The sequence below is a fragment of the Grus americana genome, chromosome 10 (assembly GCF_028858705.1).
Source record: "Grus americana isolate bGruAme1 chromosome 10, bGruAme1.mat, whole genome shotgun sequence".
NCBI classification, from domain to species: Eukaryota; Metazoa; Chordata; class Aves; order Gruiformes; family Gruidae; genus Grus; species Grus americana.
This window is the reverse complement of record NC_072861.1, coordinates 8,822,825-8,846,146: the sequence shown is the minus strand read 5'-3', so window position 1 is coordinate 8,846,146 and position 23,322 is coordinate 8,822,825. Positions and strand designations below refer to the sequence as shown.

Here is a 23,322-nt window from a genome sequence, read left to right as displayed (position 1 = left end):
TGACAGTGGTAATGAGGATATTTCAATACACAATTCTTCAATTGTGAAAAATTTAAAAAAATTGAATAACCGCCATGTATAGCTAGTATCAAAACAGCTTAACAAAGGAATACTGCACTGACTAGATTAGCAACTCAAGTACAAATTAAAGCCCTCCCTTTTTATAATTGCTGTGAAGCAAAATAATCACAGTATTTCCAGATTTAAAGCACTAAACCACCTTTCTGCAGTTTAGGATGACAAATGTGTATGGGACCATGACTGTGAATAATGCCGTTGCTATATGCTCAATGATAAAATTTTTCTGTTTTCTTGTTGGCTATGAATCTGTGGGTTCAAATGTTGTCTTTTTATATCAAAATATCACACCTTAGGCTGCTTCTGTAAGATTAAAAAGTGCAATTAGATACAGCGATATTGGTCCATTTCACTTTGTATGAAAGATATGCCCTAAAATGAAAAAAAAAAAAAAAAAAGGGCACCAGACAAACATGGTTTTAAGAAAAATATGGAAGTGCTGACTTACAATCAGCATCTGCAAAAATAATGTTTGGGCTTTTCCCACCCAGCTCCAGTGTAACTCTCTTCAAATTACTCCTTCCAGCTGCTTCTTGGATCAGCTTTCCAACCTGAAAGGAAATGGAGACACATTTTACAGGGAATGTAGTCATACAGTTCACTTTTAACAGCCAGTGTTGGCTATCACTGGAACAGAGGTTTAAATAATCCAGCAGGTTCTTCAATCCAAACAGATTCTCATCAGCAGCGGACAGCTTTCCAGGTTTTTTCTAGAAATCGAGAGGGGATAAGGCACAGTACAGTGTTTGTACCCTTCACCCATTTGTATCTATGCTGGAACGCCTTGGGGCTTTCTTTTTAGAGTGCTTTAGGAGGGCTGAATTAAAAATCTGAAATTGGTGTAACTAGAATTACTTCCATCCAAACTAGTGCATGCTCACAAGGGTTTAGATACTATTATTATGTGGTTTAGTTACATAATTTATAGTGTTAAAAAAACCTAATCTGATATCTGAGTATGTATTAAGCTTATTACTATTCATTAGTAATAACGGCTATCATACTTTTTTATATAGTCCAGGTGTTGGTTACCCCAGATGATCACTGCTTTTAGAATTTATTTCACTCTTACTACTGATACTTACTAAACTGCTAGCCAACCTGCTTCTAGAAGGGCACTTGTTCTCCTCAAAACACAGTTTTCAGTGCCCAAAGGTTTAAGTAATTTGACTATGAAATAATGATCTAGAATATGTCAAATTCTGATGAAATCATCAGCTTTTTCTGCAGGATTAACAGCACATAGCAGAACACCAAGCAGGGCAAGAAGTTACAAAACCACCATCCCAGACCTGACCCTCAGCTGCACCACAGATAATCTTAATATGGGTTGAGGAGGTCAAAAGCACCTTCAAAATGTCTTAGTATATTATGGGGTCAGCTGGAGCAGAATGCGGCCCTGTGGCTGGAGCAGCTGCTAATTGCAGATCTCACCAAGGACTATGAGCGTAGATTAAATGGAGTAGCAACCTGACAGCTACATATTTGACGTGTGTTCACATTGGTACAGTTGGAGAGGCAGCTATGCTCCCTGGAAATTTTCCCCTCCCTGGATCAATGAATCCAAAATAGATCAGATTTTATACTGTTGCAGTGTAACTATGCCTATTTTGCAGCTAAGGAAGTAATCACAGGTAGAAATCACAGGATTGAAAGTATCTATTGAATATTGAGAAGCTCAATAACCTTGATAAGTGCTTGCTTTTAAGTGGGACATGTTTTAAAGTCACACAGAAGGTTAGATGTGAAGTGAAATGGGAATGAGTCCAGAGCTGGACTTTTTTCCTCCATGTAGTACTCTGGTCTCTCTATCTGTTTTCTTTTGCTAAGGTCAGGTGAGCAAGATTCCCTGCAGTAAGGGGTTAATGGATGAGAAGCTGAACCTCTTAGGAACTGAAGGCAGTCTGCTGGAGAAAGTTAAGTCAGCACTGCAGTAATCAGAAAGCAAATGAAACAGAAACCAGGGCCCCCACAGAAAAAAACAAAGTAAAACCCCAACTGGATAATGAAGGAATTGTCAACCACTTCATGTACCTTTGTGATTAACTGTTTATCTGGTGATACCACAGTCAAGTGTGACTGAGGTTATTTCTTTAAAAAAAAATTAAATGTAAATTAGCTTCTTTTCGTTACCTCTGTATTGATGGAATGGAGTGTTGACATTATAATGAAATTCCTTGCATATCCCCTTAATTGGAGCTGATTGCTATGTTTGACTGACAGCCAGAAGTGAACATGAAAAAGAAGGACCCTTTCTGCCCTCCACCCCCACCACATACATCGAGCACGTCATCTGGAAATTCCAGTCTCTCAAACTGTGCTGAAAATGTACACTGGAAACCAGTGAGAGTGCTGTGTTTATAGCCGGTGCCAGCCAATGCCATTCACACCCTCACTGCCTTGAACCTCCCTCTCTCAAAGAACAACAACCACCTATTTTCCCTCTAAAATTCACAAAGAGCAGAACAGACCAAGGAAGCCAGAGCAATGTGTCCAGCCCACCATCTCTCTGCCTTCCAGTTTACCATTTGAATGTCAAAACCCTTTTGCCCCTGTAAGTAGAGATTTTGAAAGGATTCTAAGCAAACAAGTGATTGGCAAATATGCAAGTCCAGATATTATGTATTTGGCAAATATTAAAAGTCCAAAGGGCTTGGAGACAATGGTGTTAATTTGGAAAAGTATGGTCCAGAGTATTGTTAATACAGGGAGGTTGTTGTCAGGTTTCCAAGTATAAACTTAACAGACAGCTTCACTGTGTCCTTCCCATTAGAAATCAGTGTGGAGATCAGGGTGTAGGGCTCATGCTGCTCAGCATTTTTGTTCACTGTGCTCCTGTTGTGCCCTATGCACTTACAGGTTGAGAAAACTCTTAGGGAAGGCACCAGGGCTGTGATTGTTTAGTGACAAAGGCAGCCTTTTGTGACTGATCCTCTCTTTATGGAGCAAGACAGCATGAAAGGGATAAGTGATAGTGTTGCAATCTGTATGGTCTTTCAGTACATGCTTCCTGTGGGGTGTCTCCGCTTTATCTGTGAGCTCCCAATAGGCAGTACAGCCTTGCAAGAGAACGCTGGAAGAGAGGACTCCCCCACAGATAATGGAGCTGTGCGATTATTCAGCAGGAATGTTGGCAGAGAAAGCCCTAACTCCCCATCCTTGTTTTGAATAGGCTTCAAGATTGATATCAGGAGTATCCCTGGATAGCTCATGAAGTACCATAACCTTGTAAGCTGTATGGAGGGTGAGGCAGATGTAATTTGGCCCATCTCAAAGAAAACAATTTGTTATTCAGAACAACAACAAGAAAAGAGATTAAAGAACCATTTTGCGGCAACCGCGTGCAAAAAAAGCTATTTGAAGAATAGTCCTGGAAGGGTCTGTTTCTGGACTGTGGACTCTATGATGTTAGGCATTGAGAGTGTATCCTGATATAAAACATTGCTGCTTATTTATGCCTTCTGTGTTTAATGTCTCTTTCAAGAAGAGGCTTATGCAGTTCATTTTAAATACTTTGTGCAGAAATTCAAAAAGCCTGTTGCCTTTCGTGTTCTCTTAATTTTCTGTTTTCAGACAGAAATCAGTGTTTCTAAATGGTATGGGTAGGTTTGCCCGTTAAAGCATTGGAAGTCTTATGAGTCTGTGCTGGTTTTGGCTGGGACAGAGTTAATTTTCTTCACAGTAGCTAGTATGGGACTATGTTACGGATTTGTGCTGAAAACAGTGGTGATAATACAGGGGTGGTTTAGTTACTGATGAGCAGTGCTTGCACAGACTCAAGGCCTTTTCTGCTTCTCACATCACCCCACCAGTGAGTAGGCGGGGGGTGCACAAGCAGTTGGGAGGGGACACAGCTGACCCCAAACTGACCAAAGGGATATCCCATAACATATGATGTCATGCTCAGTATATAAAGCTGGGGGAAGAAGGAAGAGGGGAATGTTTGGAGTGATGATGTTTGTCTTCCCAAGTAGCTGTCATGTGCAATGGAGCCCTGTTGAACACCTGCCTGCCAATGGAAAGTGGTAAACGAATTCCTTGTCTTGCTTTGCTTGCATGCATGGCTTTTGCTTTACCTATTAAACTGTCTTTATCTCAATCCACCAGTTTTTTCACTTTTACTCTTCTGATTCTCTCTCCCATCCCGCTGCGGGGGGGGGAGTGAGTGGCTGTGTGGTGCTTAGTTGCCGTCTGGGGTTAAACCACGACAGTCCTTTTTGGTGCCCAATGTGGTAAGACCGCACGGGAAACTATATAAATTAAAAAGTTCCATGAGCAGTGGAAAAATTGACAGAGGAGATGTACATCTTCAGGTACTTAGGCATTTTAAGTAACTGGGTTGCCCATCTTCACTATTATACCTTTCTTAGGATATTGAGAGAATATCTGAAGAACAGTAAGTGTTTTAAGTTACAAGAGATTGATTAAGTTTTGGGGAGATGGTATGAGCAAACAGAATTTTTCTGTGTTTTCTGGAATTGCAGTTTTCTCTCTCCAGCTGCTGAGGCACTGGATGTCAGTGTTTTGGCAAAACCTTCAAACCCATGCTGCTGCTTACTTTGATTTTTTTTTTTAAATTCCAGATTGTATGCAAAATCTTTCTGAGAAACATTTTAGGACAGCATGGCATGTTCAGGATGTGTCTCCAGCAAAGACAAGTGAATTTTTCAATATTGACATGAAGAGCAGCAGCTTTATTTGACTGTGCAATGCCGTGTGTGAGGAACAGCCCTAAAAAGAGCATAGTGTATACAGTAGCATAAGTAAAAAGGCAATCTCAGACAGAAATTCCTGGAGAGAATCCTAAGCTATAAATGGCTCATTTGTTCTTTGGGTCAAATCCTGGCCCCACGGAAGTCTGTGGCTAAACTCTTGTTAACGTTGACAGGGCTGATACACCACCCTATTTGTTTCAGTTTTAAGAAGGTGAATCCTTTTGACGTGTATCTTCTATGGGCAAAGAGGCACAACAGTTGTCCAAGGAGAGCTCCCTAAATTCTACCAAAATCACCAACGAAGGAAAAGGGAAACAACTACTTTCCATTCAGGAGGCACAAACTGTCCAAGATATGATCAAAAAGACTCAGCAGAAGCAGGAATGAATGATAACATAGCCTCCCTAAATCCTCCTTGTATTGAACAGGGCACGTGTGTAAGCTAACAGACTTCTCAGAACAGGTCAAATCACCTTTAGGATTGTTATTGCTAAAGTAGAACACGTCAGGATGTAATTCTTCATGATTTCCAAAACCAGCAAGAGATTGTGTGATCCAGGAGAGCTGACACAACTCATTGCTTGTGCAGTAGGTAGACATTCTGTCTACATGATGCATTGTGACATTCATCTCACTTGGGAAATGAAAGGAGAATCCTGCTGAGTAAATTAGAATCAGTGGTAATACAGCTGTTAGCTACAAACATTTGTTTGGCGTGAATCAATCTCGACTCTCCTGTAGTTTGCTTTGATGGTCTCTCTAGTATCTTGTTGACTAATGATGAGATCATGGTTTGTTAATCTAAGTGCATAAAGAAAACATTCTGCCAAGCAAAATGCAGATTCTTTTACTGGGGTTTATTGCAGTTGTTTATGGATCTTTTGTTTACAACAGGCATCCAAACCAATTTGTTGGATATTTATTTGGGTTACGCTACAGAACTGCACGAACACAGACCTGAATCCTATCTTTAATCTGTCTGCATTTTAATGGGTCATAGTTTGAACAAAGTGGAAACCAGCCACTCAGAATAGATTTCTTGTTGGCCAGGGCTTCAAATGTTTTATGTGCTATCTGTAATTCTCATCTTGAGAGTGTTTAACAACTGGAGAGAGTTGTAAGCCACTCTGATTTGGAGGTAACACATTTGGTTTTGAACAGAAGTTATTAGAACGCATTAAACTTTTGCAACAAGCAAAATACATTTTTTAATCCAGCCAGTGCTTTAAATGCACATATTTTTAAATGTGTAACTTCTTGCTCCCCATAATCATCTTTGATCTTAAGCCCAGAACATACTGCACCCAGCTATTCCAACTTAGGGGTACACAGTTCCTGTTCAAATGGAGCACACATATACAGACATGGCCAGACAGCTCACAGCAGTCAAAATGGCTGTATTTGCAAAGCCTGTAAATTCACAGATTTGGGTGGAAATAAAGGCAAATGAAAAGTAAAGCAGCTTCTGATGGCTGCTTTTCTCTGCTATTTGAAGGCCTCTCACCTTTGCTACTTAGCAAAAGTTCTTTCAGAAAATAAGAAGGTAATATGAAGAACCTCTCTGCATTTCTGATGCATGTAAAAATTTGTTTTGCTTTTGTACTGACAGGTTTTATCATTAACTTGCTCAAGTTGAACGTACTAGTGGCCTTAACTAGCACCTGGATGAAATGGGGGAATGGAAGTTAATATGGTGGCATTTATATATCTGATGGCTGTCGGAAATCCGCATCATTGGAGTGTACAGTTGACATGCCTCAGACAAGACCAGAGACAAAATATTTCCAGTATTATTTCATTAGAAATTGAAATTGTGTTTTGGAGAAGTCAAAGACTCTATAGTACAGCTCATATCACAGCATTGTGTTTAAAATGTTACAATGTTGACTTGCTGTTACAAAAATTCAGTGTTACAGGAAATCAGAAACAATATGGAATAGTTTACACTAACTCTACATTAAAACATTCCATCTGTTCTTGCTTTAGGTTCTTAGAGAATGGCTTTTTCATCTCTGTAATGCTTTTCACTTCCTATTAGTAAGGCTTTTAAAGGTAGGCACTGAGTTAGTAGAAAACCCACAGCTTTTGAGTTTAAACGCCTATTAAAACTAAAGCTGTCTGGAACTACAATAAAAATTTATTTTGGCTACAAAAGACAACTTTGAAACCTAACCCATCTGTATTTTCCCTCCTCCAAACAGTGCAACATCCTGTATAATAGAATATTTATCTTAAACAGGGACCACATATCTTTATGAAAACAATTGTTTCAACTTAATTTATGGGGGGTAATCAGCTCATATTAAAGTTTTCAGTACTCCAGGATGCTAATATAAATCGGTTGTAGGAGATGTAATGACTAGAGTAATTCCACAGAATAATCTGAAATCTGATGTTGCCATTGACTTAGAATGTAACCTGTGTATATTTTATCTAAAATTGCCATTAAAAATTCATCTACAGGCATATAGTAATTCCAGAACAACTGTGTGTGTGCAAATTAGGTATACGACTGCAGCTACATTTTACTGATAATTTAGGCTCATGTATGGTGACTTCCAAACTCGATTACAGGATAATCCCACCAAAATAATTTATATGAAATAATTGAGCTGGTCTCTGCTGTCCCTGAGCCCACCAGGGAGATACCCACACATATCTAGTAGAGCTGCTTGGTCAGTGAATTTATCGACTCAAATCAAAACCAAATTGACTCACTGTGAAGAGCAGTATCCCTGGGATGCATAAAGCCTCCCACTGCCACGAGTGGGAGTCAAACATATCAAAGAGCAACTGGATCCCTGGGGTTTAGCTCCTTCCATACAATAGTTTGTCAGATTTTGAATTGAAAAGGGACGGGTTTAGCAGTCTCTAAATATAACCAGCCCTGAAACTCCCACTGAGATTCCTTTCTGTCTGCCTTCAGACAATGAGATAAGGCGCCTTCTCTTGTGACTTCAGTCTGGAGTACCCCTATCATCCCCACCCCAACCCTGATAACAGCCAGCTTTGCACATATTTGAGAGCAAGACGCCATCTGAGTTTTGAGGGATTTGTTACTCTTTCCATAGATTACAGCCTTCGTCTTCAGACCGAACTTCCATCTGCATCATAGACTCATAGCAAAACATTCTGGCATCCAAGAGACAACTGACTCCCTTCATCTTTTGGCCACCTTCTTTCCATCATTTTGGAAACAAACACCTTGGACAATCTCCTTTTCTCCCTGCACTCTTTCCTGTTTAGACCTCCTCCTCATCCTCACTATGCTTGAATGCAGCATCCAAGTTGAAGTACATCTGCCCCAATTTGCCCCCTTCCTCTCCTCTTTTCCTCAAGTACACCAAGATACACAACTTATGGATGCTAAAGCAGCGTTTTTGTGTGCTGTGATACACACGGGATGTTCTGCTTACTTGCATGTGATTCACATCCTCATAAGCCCACAGGAAATCCCAGCAATATTTTTCCAGGCATATCTCCTGTACTGAGGTGCCGAGCACAGCAGGGGCTGGAGGAAAGGAGCCATTTCTGACTTGGAATTACTGCAGTACGTAAGATTAGCTGGGAAGGAAAGCCCACTGTTACTTAGACGTAGCTCTTCTGCTCAGTGACAGTGAGAAATGTAGCACAAGGACTTAGTACTATCTCCCCAAGTATTTACTCACATTTTACGGTAACATATTTGTGAAACCTCTTACCTCAGTGGATCCAGTAAAAGCAATTTTATCAATGCCAACATGAGATGCCATGGCTGCACCAACAATTGGACCAAATCCTGGCAAAATATTGACAACTCCTGGTGGAAAGCCAGCCTGTCAAAATAGGAAAGAATGAAGGGAAGCATGATTTATGAAAACTGACAGAGCACGTTAAACCAGACATGTGCTGGTAGTCCCTTCCCCGCAAGGAGAGACAAAGACATTATTCCTGTCAATTATTCTTACCTCCTTGATGAGGGCTCCCATATAGAGAGCACTGAGTGGTGTTTGTTCTGCTGGTTTAATAACTACTGTATTGCCACAGCACAGAGCTGGAGCAATCTTCCATGCAAACATCAGCAGGGGGAAGTTCCACTGCAGGAAAAAATAAAAGTTGATAGATGGAAAAATATTGCAGTGGTGTTTTGTTTCCAAGATGTCAAGCTGCTACCTCACTTATTTCTCAGGCTGATCCTCAACATAAATCTTTCCCAGCACAAAGCAAGGATTTTTTTTTTTTAATTACTGCCATTAAGAAAGCAACAACAGTGACCTTTTAGTTCTTTCTCTCCTGTTCAAAGAAATATAGCCCCCACCCGCAGTCTTCATAAAAGAATCTTCTGTTATCTGTTAATTTTTTTAGTCACCACTTTTATTTCATTTACTGTTTTGCAATTGGCACTTTTAATCCCCTATGACAAATAGTTCTTGCTTCTGATACATTTAGAAAGAACTGTTTGTTCATGCTGAAGCTTTTTTGGATGTGAATTTCCTATCCCTGAATACATCTTAAGATATGAAATGTATACTTAAAATTATATAATACTTGACAGGATTACAGTAAAAATCCCATAAATGTCAATGCTTGGTCAAAGCATTTAATTTTCTTGAAAACTTCTTACTGTGCGTTTATATAGAAGACACTAAAAGAACAGTAACAAACAAGTTGAGAAGCACTCATTGCTGATATAAAATTTTGTATCATCATTAATTTAAACTTCATTTAACTGCAGCAGCAGATGTGGTGAATTATTTTGATGCACAAATAAGTTGTGGATAAAGTTAAGAGTAACAAGCCTTTCTGCACCACAGCCTGATCCTAACAGGTTAAGTGGATAGTCCTGCTGATTTCAGTGGAAATGCCAGAGTAATAAAATAACTGCATTTGCACAGTCACTCTTACAAATGCATATAACCATCTCCTTTGGAAAGAAAATAGAAAGTATCAGTCACAAAGAGTCAGCCACTGGCCAGAACATGTTACTGCCTGATGCATATCAGCTGCCACTCTCACAGACATCTCTCTAGCCCCTGGCTAGCTTGAAAAAATACACAACTGTCTTTCCTTCACCGAACACCCAATTTTTTACTCCCTCAGTTGTTTATAAACTCTGGAGACAAAGTGATGTTTTAATTCCAGCTCCAGTATATAAACCTGGGAGGGGAGCTATAGAGCCAACAGTGTGCCGACAGCCTGCACTTCTAATGGTATTGCAAGGAGAGCTCTGATGAGTTTTATAGGGTAGTATATAGCCCTGTTTATGCTACAAAGCTGCCAAAGAGTGTATGTTTTGGTGGAAGCTAGGATGTGAAAGAGGATGAGGAGTTTAGCGTTAGGCTTGCTGTTTAATTTTATTTTTGTAATAACGTATTTGCCAGTGTAATAGCTAAGTGCATGCAGCGGCCCAGGGGCTGCACTCTGTGACTGGTAGCTGTGGAGGAAATATGGAACAGATCAGCAGTAGTGTTAGAATAGATAGTGTGACAGCCATGTTGAAGTTTTGGAGGACAAACTTGAGGGAAGAACGAACAAGTAGGGTAGATGGCTGGGTACCTGAACACAGAGTCTTACAAAGCTAAATAAATCCTGCTTTTGGTGGCATCTTCAGCCCCTGGCCAAGTTCCTTCAACAGATCTGTCAGTTAAGTTCAATGAGACAAGCCTAAGAGATGTTCAGCGACTTTGGGGTTAGATGTTGGGGTTGTCATTTGGCAAATGCTTATCCTTGTGCCTGGCTGAAGAGTGGGGACAGAGCTGTGGAATCATTCATTCATAAGGACCACTCGCGAGTCAAGTTAGGAGAGTGTGTAGGTGTTTGCAGGACAGATGTAGCCACAGACTCTCGGAGTTGTTTGCATGTTTCTCTGAGTTTCTACAGAGTGCCAAACACAATAGCCACCCCTTACAAAGACATGAAATAACAACAAATATAAATAGGGAAAAAGGGCTTAACATTGTTAATCTTTTCTAGCTGCTCCTTTTAATGGAATTGCTGCATGTTGCTGTTTAGTGGCTTTGTGGTTAACATGAACAAAATAAAAAAAATCAGCAAAAACTTCAGAGAATGTCCTGATTAGTTCCCCAGCGCTTTGTCAAGGAAAAAAGCTTCCACACAATATTTTAATAGCTATATGTGAGCCTCCCATTGAAATTTCTGCCAAAGCTAGTTAATTGGTTCTTCTGAAAAAGTTAGCTTCTCAGTGTAATTCCCATGCATTGTTCAGCAAGAGTATATTAAGGATGTATATTGGGGTGTAGGGGGAGTATTAGATTTGATGAAATGCTGTGTTTCTCTCTTACAACAAATAAAACAAACATTTCATGTCTTTTATTAGCTGCACAATGTTAACTGTAATGATATGTCTCCGGGAGTTTCCTTTTCTCCTCCAGCCTTGTAAAAGAAATAGCAGAAAAGAATGGAATTAAAATGCATCACATTCTCCCAGGAACTGAGGAGCCTGTTAAATCACAGTAAAAACTAAATAAATAAAAAGACTACCACAGCAAAGCATCAATTTTCCATAAGTTGTGTGAACATCCATAACCACTGACAGCATATTAACACTGTGTTTTGCTTTGCTTGTTTTAATCATGAGAATTCTATGACTTGAGAACTTAACTCCTAATAACAGAGCCTAAACCCTATTAGCATGTTCAAATAAGCATTTGCAGGGAGGCTGTTAAAGATATGTCAACAATATGAGCTCAGCTTTTTTCGTAATGGAAAACACACATAGCCGAGGACCATGTTTTATGTGTCTTTAAAGAGAGCTGGTTCAAATGAAAATAAATAGAAAGCGCTAGTAGAGATACTCACAGGGATGATCTGTCCACACACTCCGATGGGTTCGTGTCTTGTAAACGTAAAATAATCTCCATCTGAAACAGATGAGCATGGTTACTCTCAAGTGTAGTTTGACTTGGCAGAACAAAAAAAAAAATAGAAGGGAGAAAAAGCTCTAAGGATCTGCCTTTGATGGCAGTAAAAGAAATAAAGAAGTCATGGAAATGTTTTTGCATGAGCCAGCATGGGAAACCTAGGTTCGGGAGCAACCTAGGTTGCTTTGTTCTGTAGAACAAAGGAAGCAGGCATCCCATCAGAAAGTAACCTGCTTTGTGACTTGGGAAAGAGGACAAGCTATACTGCACAAAAAAGGGCAATAGCAAGGAAGCCACGTACTGGCCTCTGCTGATTTCAAGGTGAGAGAAGTGAAGGAAGAGTCACAATGACAATTTCCTGAAAGGCATGACTGGAACGCAGCAATATACAATATAGAGGTACATATACAAGCAGATGTGGGATAATAGAGTAACATACATCTCACTCATCTTCAGTTGAAGATACAGGCAGTTTGAAGTAAGGGAATGATACACCACACTCTGTAAATGTGGAATGAAGAGGGGGAGCGTGTGACTGATGTGTAATTGAGCATAATTTACTGCAGAAGACAACACTAAAGAGCATACAGTGGTCATCATATAGCCATGCTCTGATAGCTGACTTGTAGAACAAGGCTTGCATCAGAAAGGGCCTCAAACTAAATAGGCAGTCAATTTAAGTTGACAGGGAAAAGTTGGATGCAGCTAGAAAACAAGACAACAGAGAATAAGAAAAGTTTTCACAAACCTTTTGGGCAAGGTAGAGGCAAATAACTAAATGAAGGGACCAAGTCACTGGAAATTTGGAAATGGTGGGCTTTTCTCACTGGACTTTTGACAGAAATAACAACATGGACTAAGAAAGATTCTAACAACAAAGATGCAGGCAAAGCAGACTGCGTGTTCACAAACAGCAGGTGTGGATAGTATGAAGCTAAAGGGAATTACTTAATTAACTCTGATCTGGTGATTATTTTTAAGGTCCTGATGAACAAAAATGGCAAAAAAAAAATCTCCAGAGGTGGGGGTGAGAGTGAGTGCTGTGCTACATCTGCAGTCCTTAACTAAAGCACTGTTGAGCTCAGGGCAGCCTGAGTCAGGTCATGAAATAAACAGATCTGTGATTTGGGGTCAGGCCTGTGGTCTGTGGGAACCTTTCACGTGGCCTGGCCTGCTCAGAGCAGCAGGCCTCTGTGCTGGCTTATTCTGCACAGCTGGTATAAGTGACTGTCATGGGGGCTGAAGGAGTTCATGCTTTCACATGAAGCAGTTGTTGCTGCTTCAGCACTTGGCCTATGGTCTGGGAGTACATGTGGAGGCTATACGTGCTGTGGTACAATGTAGGTTTCTTCCCAATTGATAAAGAGCAGGAAAATGGCCTAGTTAAGGTATTGTCTAACCATCAGCTTTGTTAGCATGCTTGGCCTGCATCTGTGCAAAGTAGATTTACACCACTTTTGTACCTAAATTGAGCCTTGTAGCTGTATAAACCAGCCCAGGCTCAAACCACCTCTGAATTTAGGTCTAATGTTTTTCAGTGAGGTTACAGCTGAGGGAAGAGCTATGCTAAAGGCGGGAGTAAGGGAGTAAGAGGAGGAGAGATTACAGTGGTTTTGCTCCCATCGTCACTGTCCAACACAGGGGTATGTGCTTTCCTTCACAGGTGTGAGAGCATGCGGGCAGCTGTGGCCTCTACCCCATTCAGTCTGGAGCTGCAGCCAGCCTTGTTCAATATCGGGGAGACACCTAACTGTGCAACGGAGAGTACATTTTGGGAACCTGCTGCAATGTCCTGTACTGTACATCTGGTAACAATAAATGGGTTAATTCATAAAGCTTCTTGGATTTAAGTAAAGACTTCAACTTGAATTTGATTAGAAATAACTTATTTTCAGGTCTGCTTGTTTCTGTACATCTACTTTACATGATTTGCTCAGTAGAAACCTGAGCTAGAGTAATTAATATATCAGCTGGGGGCCAGACACAGAATAATTAGGAGAAAGGTAATAATAGTCTGCAACCCAGACAAGGGACAGAACAGAGAAAATAAAGGAGGGAGGGAGAGAAAAGAGATTCATATCAGGAGAAGGAGGAATAAAATAGTTGGATCAGTCAGTTTGCTCTGCATTGACAAAATGTCATTGCATTGTTTTGATCTCTAGATGCAGCATCTAAACAACTTCCCAGTGGAGATTACAATATTTGTTTCACAAATTGAGATGAATAGTTTGATTTTCTAGGTTATCTTTCACAGATGCTAGCAGTAGTTCACAGACCAGAGGAAGAATCATCAGACCAGACAGAAGAAGTAAAGTAGAAGTCAAAATACAGAGAAGTAGATACAGGCAAAACTGTCTAAGTGCTCAAGAGGCACGTAGAGGAGTCAGCTAAAAATACCAGCTTGTACTTGGTAGCACTGTGAGAGGTGGATTCTCAACCAGAAGGATGGTGACAACATAACAGTAACACAGTTATGTTAGCACTGTCTGACTTTAGATTGTCACTGCATAATCATTGCCACATGTCTGCGTGCTTCATAACATAAAGTTATAGATAACCTGAACCTGCTTGCCAAGTCAGACAAATGGTGGTTAATTCTACCGAATGTAGGCAGAACGTTCTTGCGCAGAGCAATACCTCCCATGCAGAGTTGCTTGCCCTGCTTTCTTCCACTAGACTCTAGACAGCTGCCCTTTTCGGCACCTACTTCCAAAGTTCATCATCCACAGACTTACTGTTAAGATGGGATTTTTTGAGGTTGCTTTCTAACAGTATCTTGTGAACATACGTGACTTGAAGTTATTCAGAAGCTTCAGATGCCTCTGGACAGGCCAAAGATGTATCTAAGAGCCGTCTTGTCCATAATGTAAAATAAGCTGTTGCCATGGCAAAATAACTGAAGATTGATGAAGTGAATCACTTTTTCTGAACAGTAAGCATATAAAGCTCCCCTGTGCTCAGAAATTAAAGAGGAGACTTTTAAAACGTTTCAGAGTTTTAAGACTGGTTTATACAAGTCATGCTAATGACACTTATTCTAGGATGCTATTGCTGATGATTGTTACTCGTATCCTTTTGCTAGCTGGCAGCTAGAAGAACATCGCCTGAGAGGGATCTAACAGTCTGCTCCCACATCCAATCTAAAAATTTGTCTTAAAAGTTGTTTTTTTTAATATTCTCAGCTGATGCAAACTGGCCTTCTTCAGTCCTCACTGATATTAATAGAGCCAGATCAATTTGCAGCTGCTTAGCACCTGGCCCAAAAATTTTTATTTTTTAATCAGAAAGCAAGCCCCATTCATCCAGGGTTCTCACTTTGGGACAGCAATACCTTCCACAGATGTGTTTGCTCAAATTTCCATCAGGAGTCTCCGTCCTGGATATTTTATTTGCATAACAATCATAATACAGTCACATGCCTCATACAGCAGGACACAGCAAACAAGTGAGTGAGGAGAGCCAAGTTGGTTCTTTAAGCTGTATCATATATATTGATTTAAAGATATGTTTTTGCTTGCATTCAGTTTATTAGTTTAACAGTTTCTGGTCTAGCCTCATTCTGTTTTAATTTAAATCATCAAGGCTTTATGCATGGGAGCAAGCAGAGGGCAGTCTGAAGGTTTTAGCAGCTCTGGGACCACAAGGAATGTGACTGTAAAACACACTGTTCTTCTTCTACTTGTCTACCACTTGCCTATTTTTATTTTAGAGGAGATGAAAACCTCAACAGAAACAGATGAAAGATTGGGAGGTTTCAGATTTATTAGCACACTGAACAGAAAGAGGAGATTTAATAGGGTTTTTATTTTGGTTTTGTCGTCTTGTTTGGTTTCCTTTGATGAGCTGATGGTAAGTGAATGTAAAGAGCACCATTGCTTAACGCTGGCCTTGCTCTAAAATAGCCTTATGAGAGTGACAAATTTATGGTGCGAAACTAGAGGAATACAGAGGAGTGTTAAACCAAGAGGAAGAACTAATTGATACCCTGAAAATCTATGAGCGGATTTAGGATTCTACACCACTGATAACTGTGTTAGCACTAAAGTTTGCATTTAGGAAGGCCTGCTGAAAATGTGCTTTCCTCTCCCCCAGTGTAGCCCACCTCACTGAAAAAAATCGGGGTTCTCATCTGATACAGTACTTGAGGACAAGAATAAGCAGAGAATATTTACTCTCTTTAACCTGGCAATGCCTTTTGGTGACTGACCTAAATTCTGTGTACCTCCAGGGCTAATGAGTGAGAAGGAGGCATTCGCTGACCAGGGAGAAAGGGATTCGGGAACAGGAAATTTGCTGAATATATGAATTTATGGTGTGCTCTGCACTTTTGCATGTTTAAATGTGAAGTGCAAGCAGCAAAAACTAGGATTTATGAGTCTCAGCCTAAATGACTGCAAATTTTCAAGAGTCCTTACAGGACAGTCTACACCTGAAATATTGTCATTTCTTTGCTGAAAATATGCTGGTGATGATAAACATCAGTCAGCTCACACTGCAATTTTAATAAGCTGAAACACCATGATGAGTAATGCTGCAATAAATGTTACATGATCTGTTTTCCTCCTGAAAATGTTGAGGCCACATTTTCAATTTACCTGCTTACCTAACTTTGATAGTTTTGTGCTTTGCTGAGGCAAGCTAGTGTACTGCAGATATCCTGTTATGTAATGTAACTTTATGGAAATGGATAGGCAACAGCAAAATTCATTTACTTGTGCGTATGCCTTCCTGGTCTCCTTCAGTTAAGTGTAATAAACATGCATGTGCAATGAACAGTGTGCACCATGAAGCCAAAAAAGAATCCATAGAATAAATGTTGGTTTTTCTTACTGGTTTTCCAAAGATTTATTTTATGCCGGTAAAAGATGAGTACATTTATCTTGATGACTGCACCTGCATAAAATCATTCTTTGCTATCATGTGCCATTTTGCATAATTATAGCAGTTGGTACATCGAGTCCAGACTGCAAATGAATATGTTCACAACAGAAAATGCAGCCTGTATTTGTTAAACAGCTGGGAGGGAGGGGCAGGAGGAAGAAACTTGTTAAATAAAAATAATGGTAATCATTTTTCTTATCTCTTTAGCAAAAACTAAGAGCAGAATAACTAATTTCGTAGCACTCATAAAGATTTATCTCAAACATACAATATAAAACTCATCCCACTGAATAATTTCAAGAAGCATATGTAACAAAATATATCTGATACGTATGTACAGTTCTCTATAGTAACATTACAAGCTCTCTCAAAGTATAAATGAGTTTGGATCCAGTGTTAGTCCCAAGTAAAATGATTTGCATAGGCAGTAAAACAACATATATAAACAAGATATATACTTAAGCATACCCTTTCTTAAACAGGCAGCTAACACTATTTTCATGTGTTCCAAGGTATTTGTCAGACTTATACCACATCCATTTTTATAAGTGTAACAATATTTAAATGTAGGTATTGAGCAATCTCCTTCTCAGACGGACACATGCAAAAGAAACAAAACACTCTTTGGGATGTGCATGGAGGGCAGAACAATAGCAGGTCGCCTAGTCCAGCCCTTGCTGACTTTTAAACATCTGCTTCAGCAACATACTACACACTGTAAGACCAAAACAAGGTTCTCTTCTGCCTTTCATGAACCTGTAATCTATTAAGCCATTTGGCCTCGAGACAGTTTAGGTGCATACCTGTGGTTTAATCCTCCTTACCTACAGGAATGGTCATTCCATGGATTTTGTCTGCCCAACCGGCATAATACCTCAGGGTTTTTATGACTCCCTGAAGATCTACATAGAAAGCTTGCAGGAAAGGTTTGCCACTGTTCAATGATTCCATAGTCTAGAGGACAAGAAAAAGTTAAGAGATATAAGCACAGTAGCATTTTGAGAGTATTGTACTTAAGTATTCACTGTCTTAACAACTCCTCAATCGTGACAGATTTCAGTGACGACCAGCCAGTTACACCTTGGCATATTCTTACCCCACAAGGTTCAGAACAGCTATATGATCCCCTTTGTTACTTCTTTTTGCAAATGTGAACAAAAAGCATTTTCCTTAAAAAAAAATCTGGTTCCTTCTGGAGTATTCAGAATGACTGTGATTTTAAGAACATGTGCGTGCCTGTGTGTTTATGTGTGTCTGTCTGTCTTGTGGGTTTGTGGGTGTATCCACATGCATGTACATGTGCCTGTGTGTATTTTGGACCTAACAGCCACTATGTTTGGTCCAGATATATAAATGCTAAATTGCTTTAATCAGGAGCCAAGATAAAAATGCCTGTCAAACTAGGTTCTGTTATGTTAATGATAACAGCTGAGAAGGGGCTTCTTGTAACCCCATATTAATGATCTGAATCCATAAAGAGAAGAATGGACATATCCCTCTTTATATAATTGATGTGAATATAAAAATTTCTCTATGTGGCTGCCAAGACTCCTGCTGAGGTCTGAGATATCTATACTGTACAGCCAGTTTATTTATTGCCATCAGATAAACAAACTCTCCTCTAGGGAAGCTCATAAATTAACAAGCTAATGTCCTTATTTTTAAGTTAATATTCCTATTTTTAAAAGTATCTTATAAGCTGTCCTCTTAGGGGTTCCTAAGATCATTTAGCAAAAAGAATCCAATAAAATATCCTAAGATGTTGAGTAGCTTAACTCATTCTCAATAGCTGTCTAATAGAAATCATTAAGAATGGGCAAAGTACGCCCATGTGTAATACACCAACCATCAAATGAGTTTCTATAGAGAAGAATGGAGGCCTAATTCTGCACTGACTTATATCCCCAAGAGCAATTAATGGCATTGCCTGCAGTGCAATTCAGTAAAGAAGTTGGCTCTAGAAATACAAATCAAATGACAGGCAGAGTAAACTTGATTTGCTGTGCACTTCCTTCTCCCTGTGGCGATTTTACAGTATACACTGGTGGTAAGATGATTTAAGTGTTGACAAAGCTGGAATTAAGATGTTCACCAGCTTAGTTTAAAGCACTTGACATGCGGAAAACATTAACAATGCCACTGTTTAGATGGCTTCATACGTGAGCGAAATAGTGCAGTACCCAGAATTCATGTTACCAGTTGAGTGTCAGTGAGCATTTCACCTGCCATTTCATTAATATCTGCATAGATCACTTCCCTCGGTCTTCCATTTTTTGTTTTAGAAAAGTTACAAGCGCACATAACAGGCATAACCGTGTGCACACACCCATTTGTTTGATGTCCAATTTAAAGCTCATTTGAGTCAACTGGAAGACTCTTGTTGACTTTGATGAGCTTTGGATCAGGTCTTAAGTAGAGAGTCAGCCATCTTAGCCATCAAGCTGAGTGTAGTTTTCAAATGTAATTCATATTAACACATTTATGAACTAATCTGCTTTCAGAATGTAAAACCGACAGGTGATTTGACTGTTGATTGTCATGTGCCACTTACAGCAAGAATTGCCCTGTCTCTTTCGACCAAGTCTGCTAGCTTGTCCAAAAGATGGCCTCTTTCCGATGCATCCATTCTCCTCCAAACTGAACCTAGAGAAAAAGCAAGGCGAGCTGCCCTCACTGCTTTGTCCGTATCAACCTGTCAAGAAGGAAGAAAGAAACCAAAGGCACTGAGGGAAATAACATTACCAGGCTTATGAAATTTGCTGTCGTACAACCTTAGTCACATGGTGGGTTTTGGAACTGTGATAAATAAAAGAACTGTCCAAGAGTGCTGTTCTGGACCTGTTGCTTTGATCTAGTTATACATTTCTACCAATTCACAGGATGCATTACCTTGTCAGCTTCCTGGATCTCGCAGATCTGCTCTCCTGTTGCTGGATTATATACTGGGAATATTCTCCCACTTTCAGAATTTTGCCACTCATTATTGATGAAAATCTAGAAAAGGAAGAAAAGTCATCAGTCCTCCCGCATGAACAAACAGTAATGTATATAACAACAAACTCCTGGGAAACGCTGCAGATTCTAATACAAAAGAGTTGAAACTTATTTATGCCTGTGAAAATCAGTTTTCAAGAGTTCAGGCCAAGGGTCAGCCCCTGATGTGTTTCTGTATTCTGTGGCAGTGTTACTATAGAAGCAGCATCGAACTCTAAATAACTTGGTTGACATTCAAATTTGGTTCAAAAACTGTAACAAATAAACTAAAAAAAGAAATACCTGTACTGAGAAAAAGCCTTGAAACTGCTGGAGACAAGACAAGGATTTGGAGTAATCATTCAATTTGGTAAGTAAACATTTGGCCACTGATACAAGCCAGTCAAGGCTGAATAATCTCAAACATCACAGTTCTTCAATACACAGTCAGTTGATTATGGCTACAGTGATGGCTTGCAGCACAGAATTAACTAACTTGCTTATCTACTTAGAACAATGGAAATTGTTAAATTCTCTCAGTGTTGATATAATTTTAATTGTTATGGACAAACCAAATTTGAATTTTAATGGTGCTGACAAGAGCTGTCTTGAGAGGTAATGACAAGTGAGTATATTTAAAGTAGGTTTTTACTGGTAGCTGCATACATGCCATACTGAATGACTTTCAAGAACAGGATGCAATTATTTATTAGCAAATATAATAAATAAGTCACTCTAGGAAAATGACTGAGTGAAAATTTTACCAGGTATTCAGACTCTTCCTGTCCTTGAAATCTTTCTAAGAACAAAAGTGTTCAAAAAGTCCAGGCACCATATGGGTTCCTTGGAGTTCAGGTATCCATGTTCTTTCATTGTATTCCATGAAGTACAACTTTAAATGTGTAAGGGGAGGTTCTGGCCTCATTGAAGTCAATGGGAATTTTACCACTGACTTCACTGGAGGCAGGAGTTCACCCCTAGATAGAAGGAATGTTCACTACCCTTTTTTGCATGAGTGGTTAAGTTGTGTTTATAGAGACAGGGACCTTTAGTTAAAGCAAAGCAAAGCCCCATAACCCACACATATCCTGCAGCTGGGTGAGTAGAAAGCTGAGGGACCCTTTGAAAGTCTCAGTTCCAATCAGAGATACTCAGGTAGTAGAAACTGGCCTATCTTTTTAGGTCATGGCTACAGAACAAGAATGAATGATACATTAAGTATTGGTCCAGTTTCCTCACGGAACCACCAGAGACACTGGGACAAAAACCTGTCCCACTGACAAGGCAGACTAAACATCACAAACAACTTGTCCAGAGTAGTAGTGTGCCACCTCTTTAATCCTGCACTTTCTGCTGTCACACTACCACGCACCTTTGTACTGGTATATGGCACACATCAGCCAGATGAGCTCAGGTAGACGATGGAAGGCAGTTCATATATAAGGACTTTGCTTAAATGGCGTCAGGTTGTTGGTTCCTTTTTTTTTTGTTGTTGTTTTCTTTATAGCTAGGTTTGATGTGGCAAAACCAGGATGAAAAAATTACATGTTTTTCATGTGGAAATGAATGCAATGTAATACTGGTCCTTTCTAGTCAAAAAATAGTATGATACGATTATCACTCAGCTGCTAATTTTTTAGGCTTGCAATAGGGATAGCCACACCAGCCTGCCAACTAAATAGTTTAAAACTCACTCTAACTTAAGTATTTACACTTGTCTGATAGCAAAAAAAGCATCAGGATCAAAATGCTGGATGTTTAAGGAAAGGGGATCACCAAAGTTTTAACATTCCTGTAAGGAAGGAAGGAAACAAGTAGAGAGCTAGTCATAAACTGATGAGATGAAACTGAGCTGGGAAAAAACCCAGCACTGTTCTAGCAAAAAAGCAGCCAAGAGAAAATAGAGTCAGAAGGCTCAAAATGAACAGTTGCAACACCAAAGGGTATAAAGCATCCATAAAAGAAAAGAACATGGTGAGGACACCAGTGTGCTCCTACATTTTAAAGAAAGTAAATAAATTTCAAACTCATATTTGCACATGAAGGCAAAGATGCGACTGTAGAGCTTTCTGTTACCAGACATGAGCATGCTCAACCTATTCTCCAAGCCAGATGGAAGCCACGTAGCTGTGTTCTTCTCAGCAGGGCTTATTAGCTCAGGCTCGGTGCCACACTAACTGCAGTGACGTAACTTCTGGTTCAGAGCTGACTCGTGTCGAGCTGACTGAGGACACGGGCAGAAGGAACCTGTGCCTGCCTGGAAAAGACCCTGGCAATACAACCGTGCATAGAAACCAACAATTGCATGTACTTTTGCTTTTATGGGTGTGTTTCTGTTGTGTTTCCTCATCTTCCCTGTGCCTCTAACAGCCACTTAGCTGTGTGCCCTTCCATCCATTTCAGAATCTGTCCTTTCTTTACTTTCCCCCCTTTTTGTTTTGGTTTTCTGAGGTAGCTGAACCCAGGACCTACCACACCATTGCCCATCTATCACTGTCTTTGGACACTGTATTTATCGTGAACCTGTCCATGTCCTTGGACTGTAAGCTCCTCAGACTGTGGGTGGCATCTTCCTGCTCAGTGATTATACTGCTTTGCAAACTGAAATATTGGCCCTGTTAGGCTATTTTGGAGCTAACCCAGCCAAAATAAGATAATGAAAGAATCACCAGTGTGATCACTAGAGACTAACACCATAAGCCAAAAATCCTCTGGTGTGTCATTGTCACTTTCTAGATTGTAAGTAAAACAAAGAAACTCTGAGATCTGTGACTTGTGTGGAAGATGGATTTTACTGATGTCCCTTCCATTGAGTTCAGTGGACTTAACTCCATGCCCAGAGTGTGTGGGGGTGCGCTGAGGAGGGAGGGGAAGGCAGAAAAGCTTGCAGCTTCAGGAACAGATGGTAAAAAGAGATGTAAGGATGTTTGTTTAAGCTTACAGTGTGTACATAAACACATAGGTTCCTTGTGTGATCTGTCTTGGAAGAATAAAACAGGTTGAGTACAAAAACCTGAGAAGTGGAGACAACCTCAATTCAGTACTCTTCCCTTATAGAAGTGGTCTGTTCTTGTTTGAAAAAGATTAAAAAATGTTAACTACATTCTGCTGGGATGAAGACCTATCATCAGGTTTGCTAGTACATAGGACACATATTTGTTCTTAAAATACATTTCACCATAGGAATAAGAAATAGTGCCTAGAAAAGAGTGTTGCAATTCAAGTTGACTGGAACTATAAGGTGTATTATTTTATTGAATGCTCTATTTATCCCACAGATTTAGAAAAAGAACAGTAATAGCAAATATTTCAGATAGGACATGGGAAGGATCTATTTGGCAAGAAGTTGGAGTTGAAGGCAAGAGAAATTGCTACTGTTAATGGTTAATGTTAGTTTCTTCCTGTTCCACTTTCTATAAACAAGGTATTGCCTATACAAGCTCATTACTGTAAACTGAGCACATTTAAATTGGCAGTAAAATCAGAGTATTTACTCTAGTGCACAAATAAAGTACCTAGACCCATGTTTTGGAACAGTTTCAAGTCTTGAAATGCAGCAGCTGGCGGCTTTACAAGCAAAACCTTACACTTAAATAATTCACTTTTGAAAGTTTTAGGTGTTCTGTGTCAGGTAGTACCATTCAGCAGATATTCCTACCACCAAGACGCAGATTCTTTTGCAATAAATTTGCATTCACAGGGGGTTTTATAACTCTTCCAGCACTACTGACTCTAATGGCTGTTGATTAAACGTATATATCCCGTACATTTAATCTGACTTTCATTATGGCCACTTCGTAAAAATGCCATGAAAT

The 23,322-nt window shown here is 39.7% G+C and overlaps 1 protein-coding gene across 3 annotated transcripts in view; it reads right to left on the bottom strand.

Annotated features, from left to right (window-relative positions):
• ALDH1A2 (aldehyde dehydrogenase 1 family member A2) overlaps window positions 1-23,322 on the bottom strand; it is a 65,797-nt gene that overhangs the window by 20,927 nt on the left and 21,548 nt on the right. For all 3 annotated transcript variants that reach the window (XM_054836462.1, XM_054836460.1, XM_054836461.1), the window contains exons 2-8: window positions 19,424-19,528; window positions 19,086-19,226; window positions 17,359-17,488; window positions 11,592-11,653; window positions 8,741-8,869; window positions 8,495-8,608; window positions 527-629 (exon numbers count right to left, since the gene is read on the bottom strand). In XM_054836462.1, coding sequence (XP_054692437.1) covers window positions 527-629; window positions 8,495-8,608; window positions 8,741-8,869; window positions 11,592-11,653; window positions 17,359-17,488; window positions 19,086-19,226; window positions 19,424-19,528 — 784 coding nt within the window. The remainder of the gene's footprint in view (window positions 1-526; window positions 630-8,494; window positions 8,609-8,740; window positions 8,870-11,591; window positions 11,654-17,358; window positions 17,489-19,085; window positions 19,227-19,423; window positions 19,529-23,322) is intronic.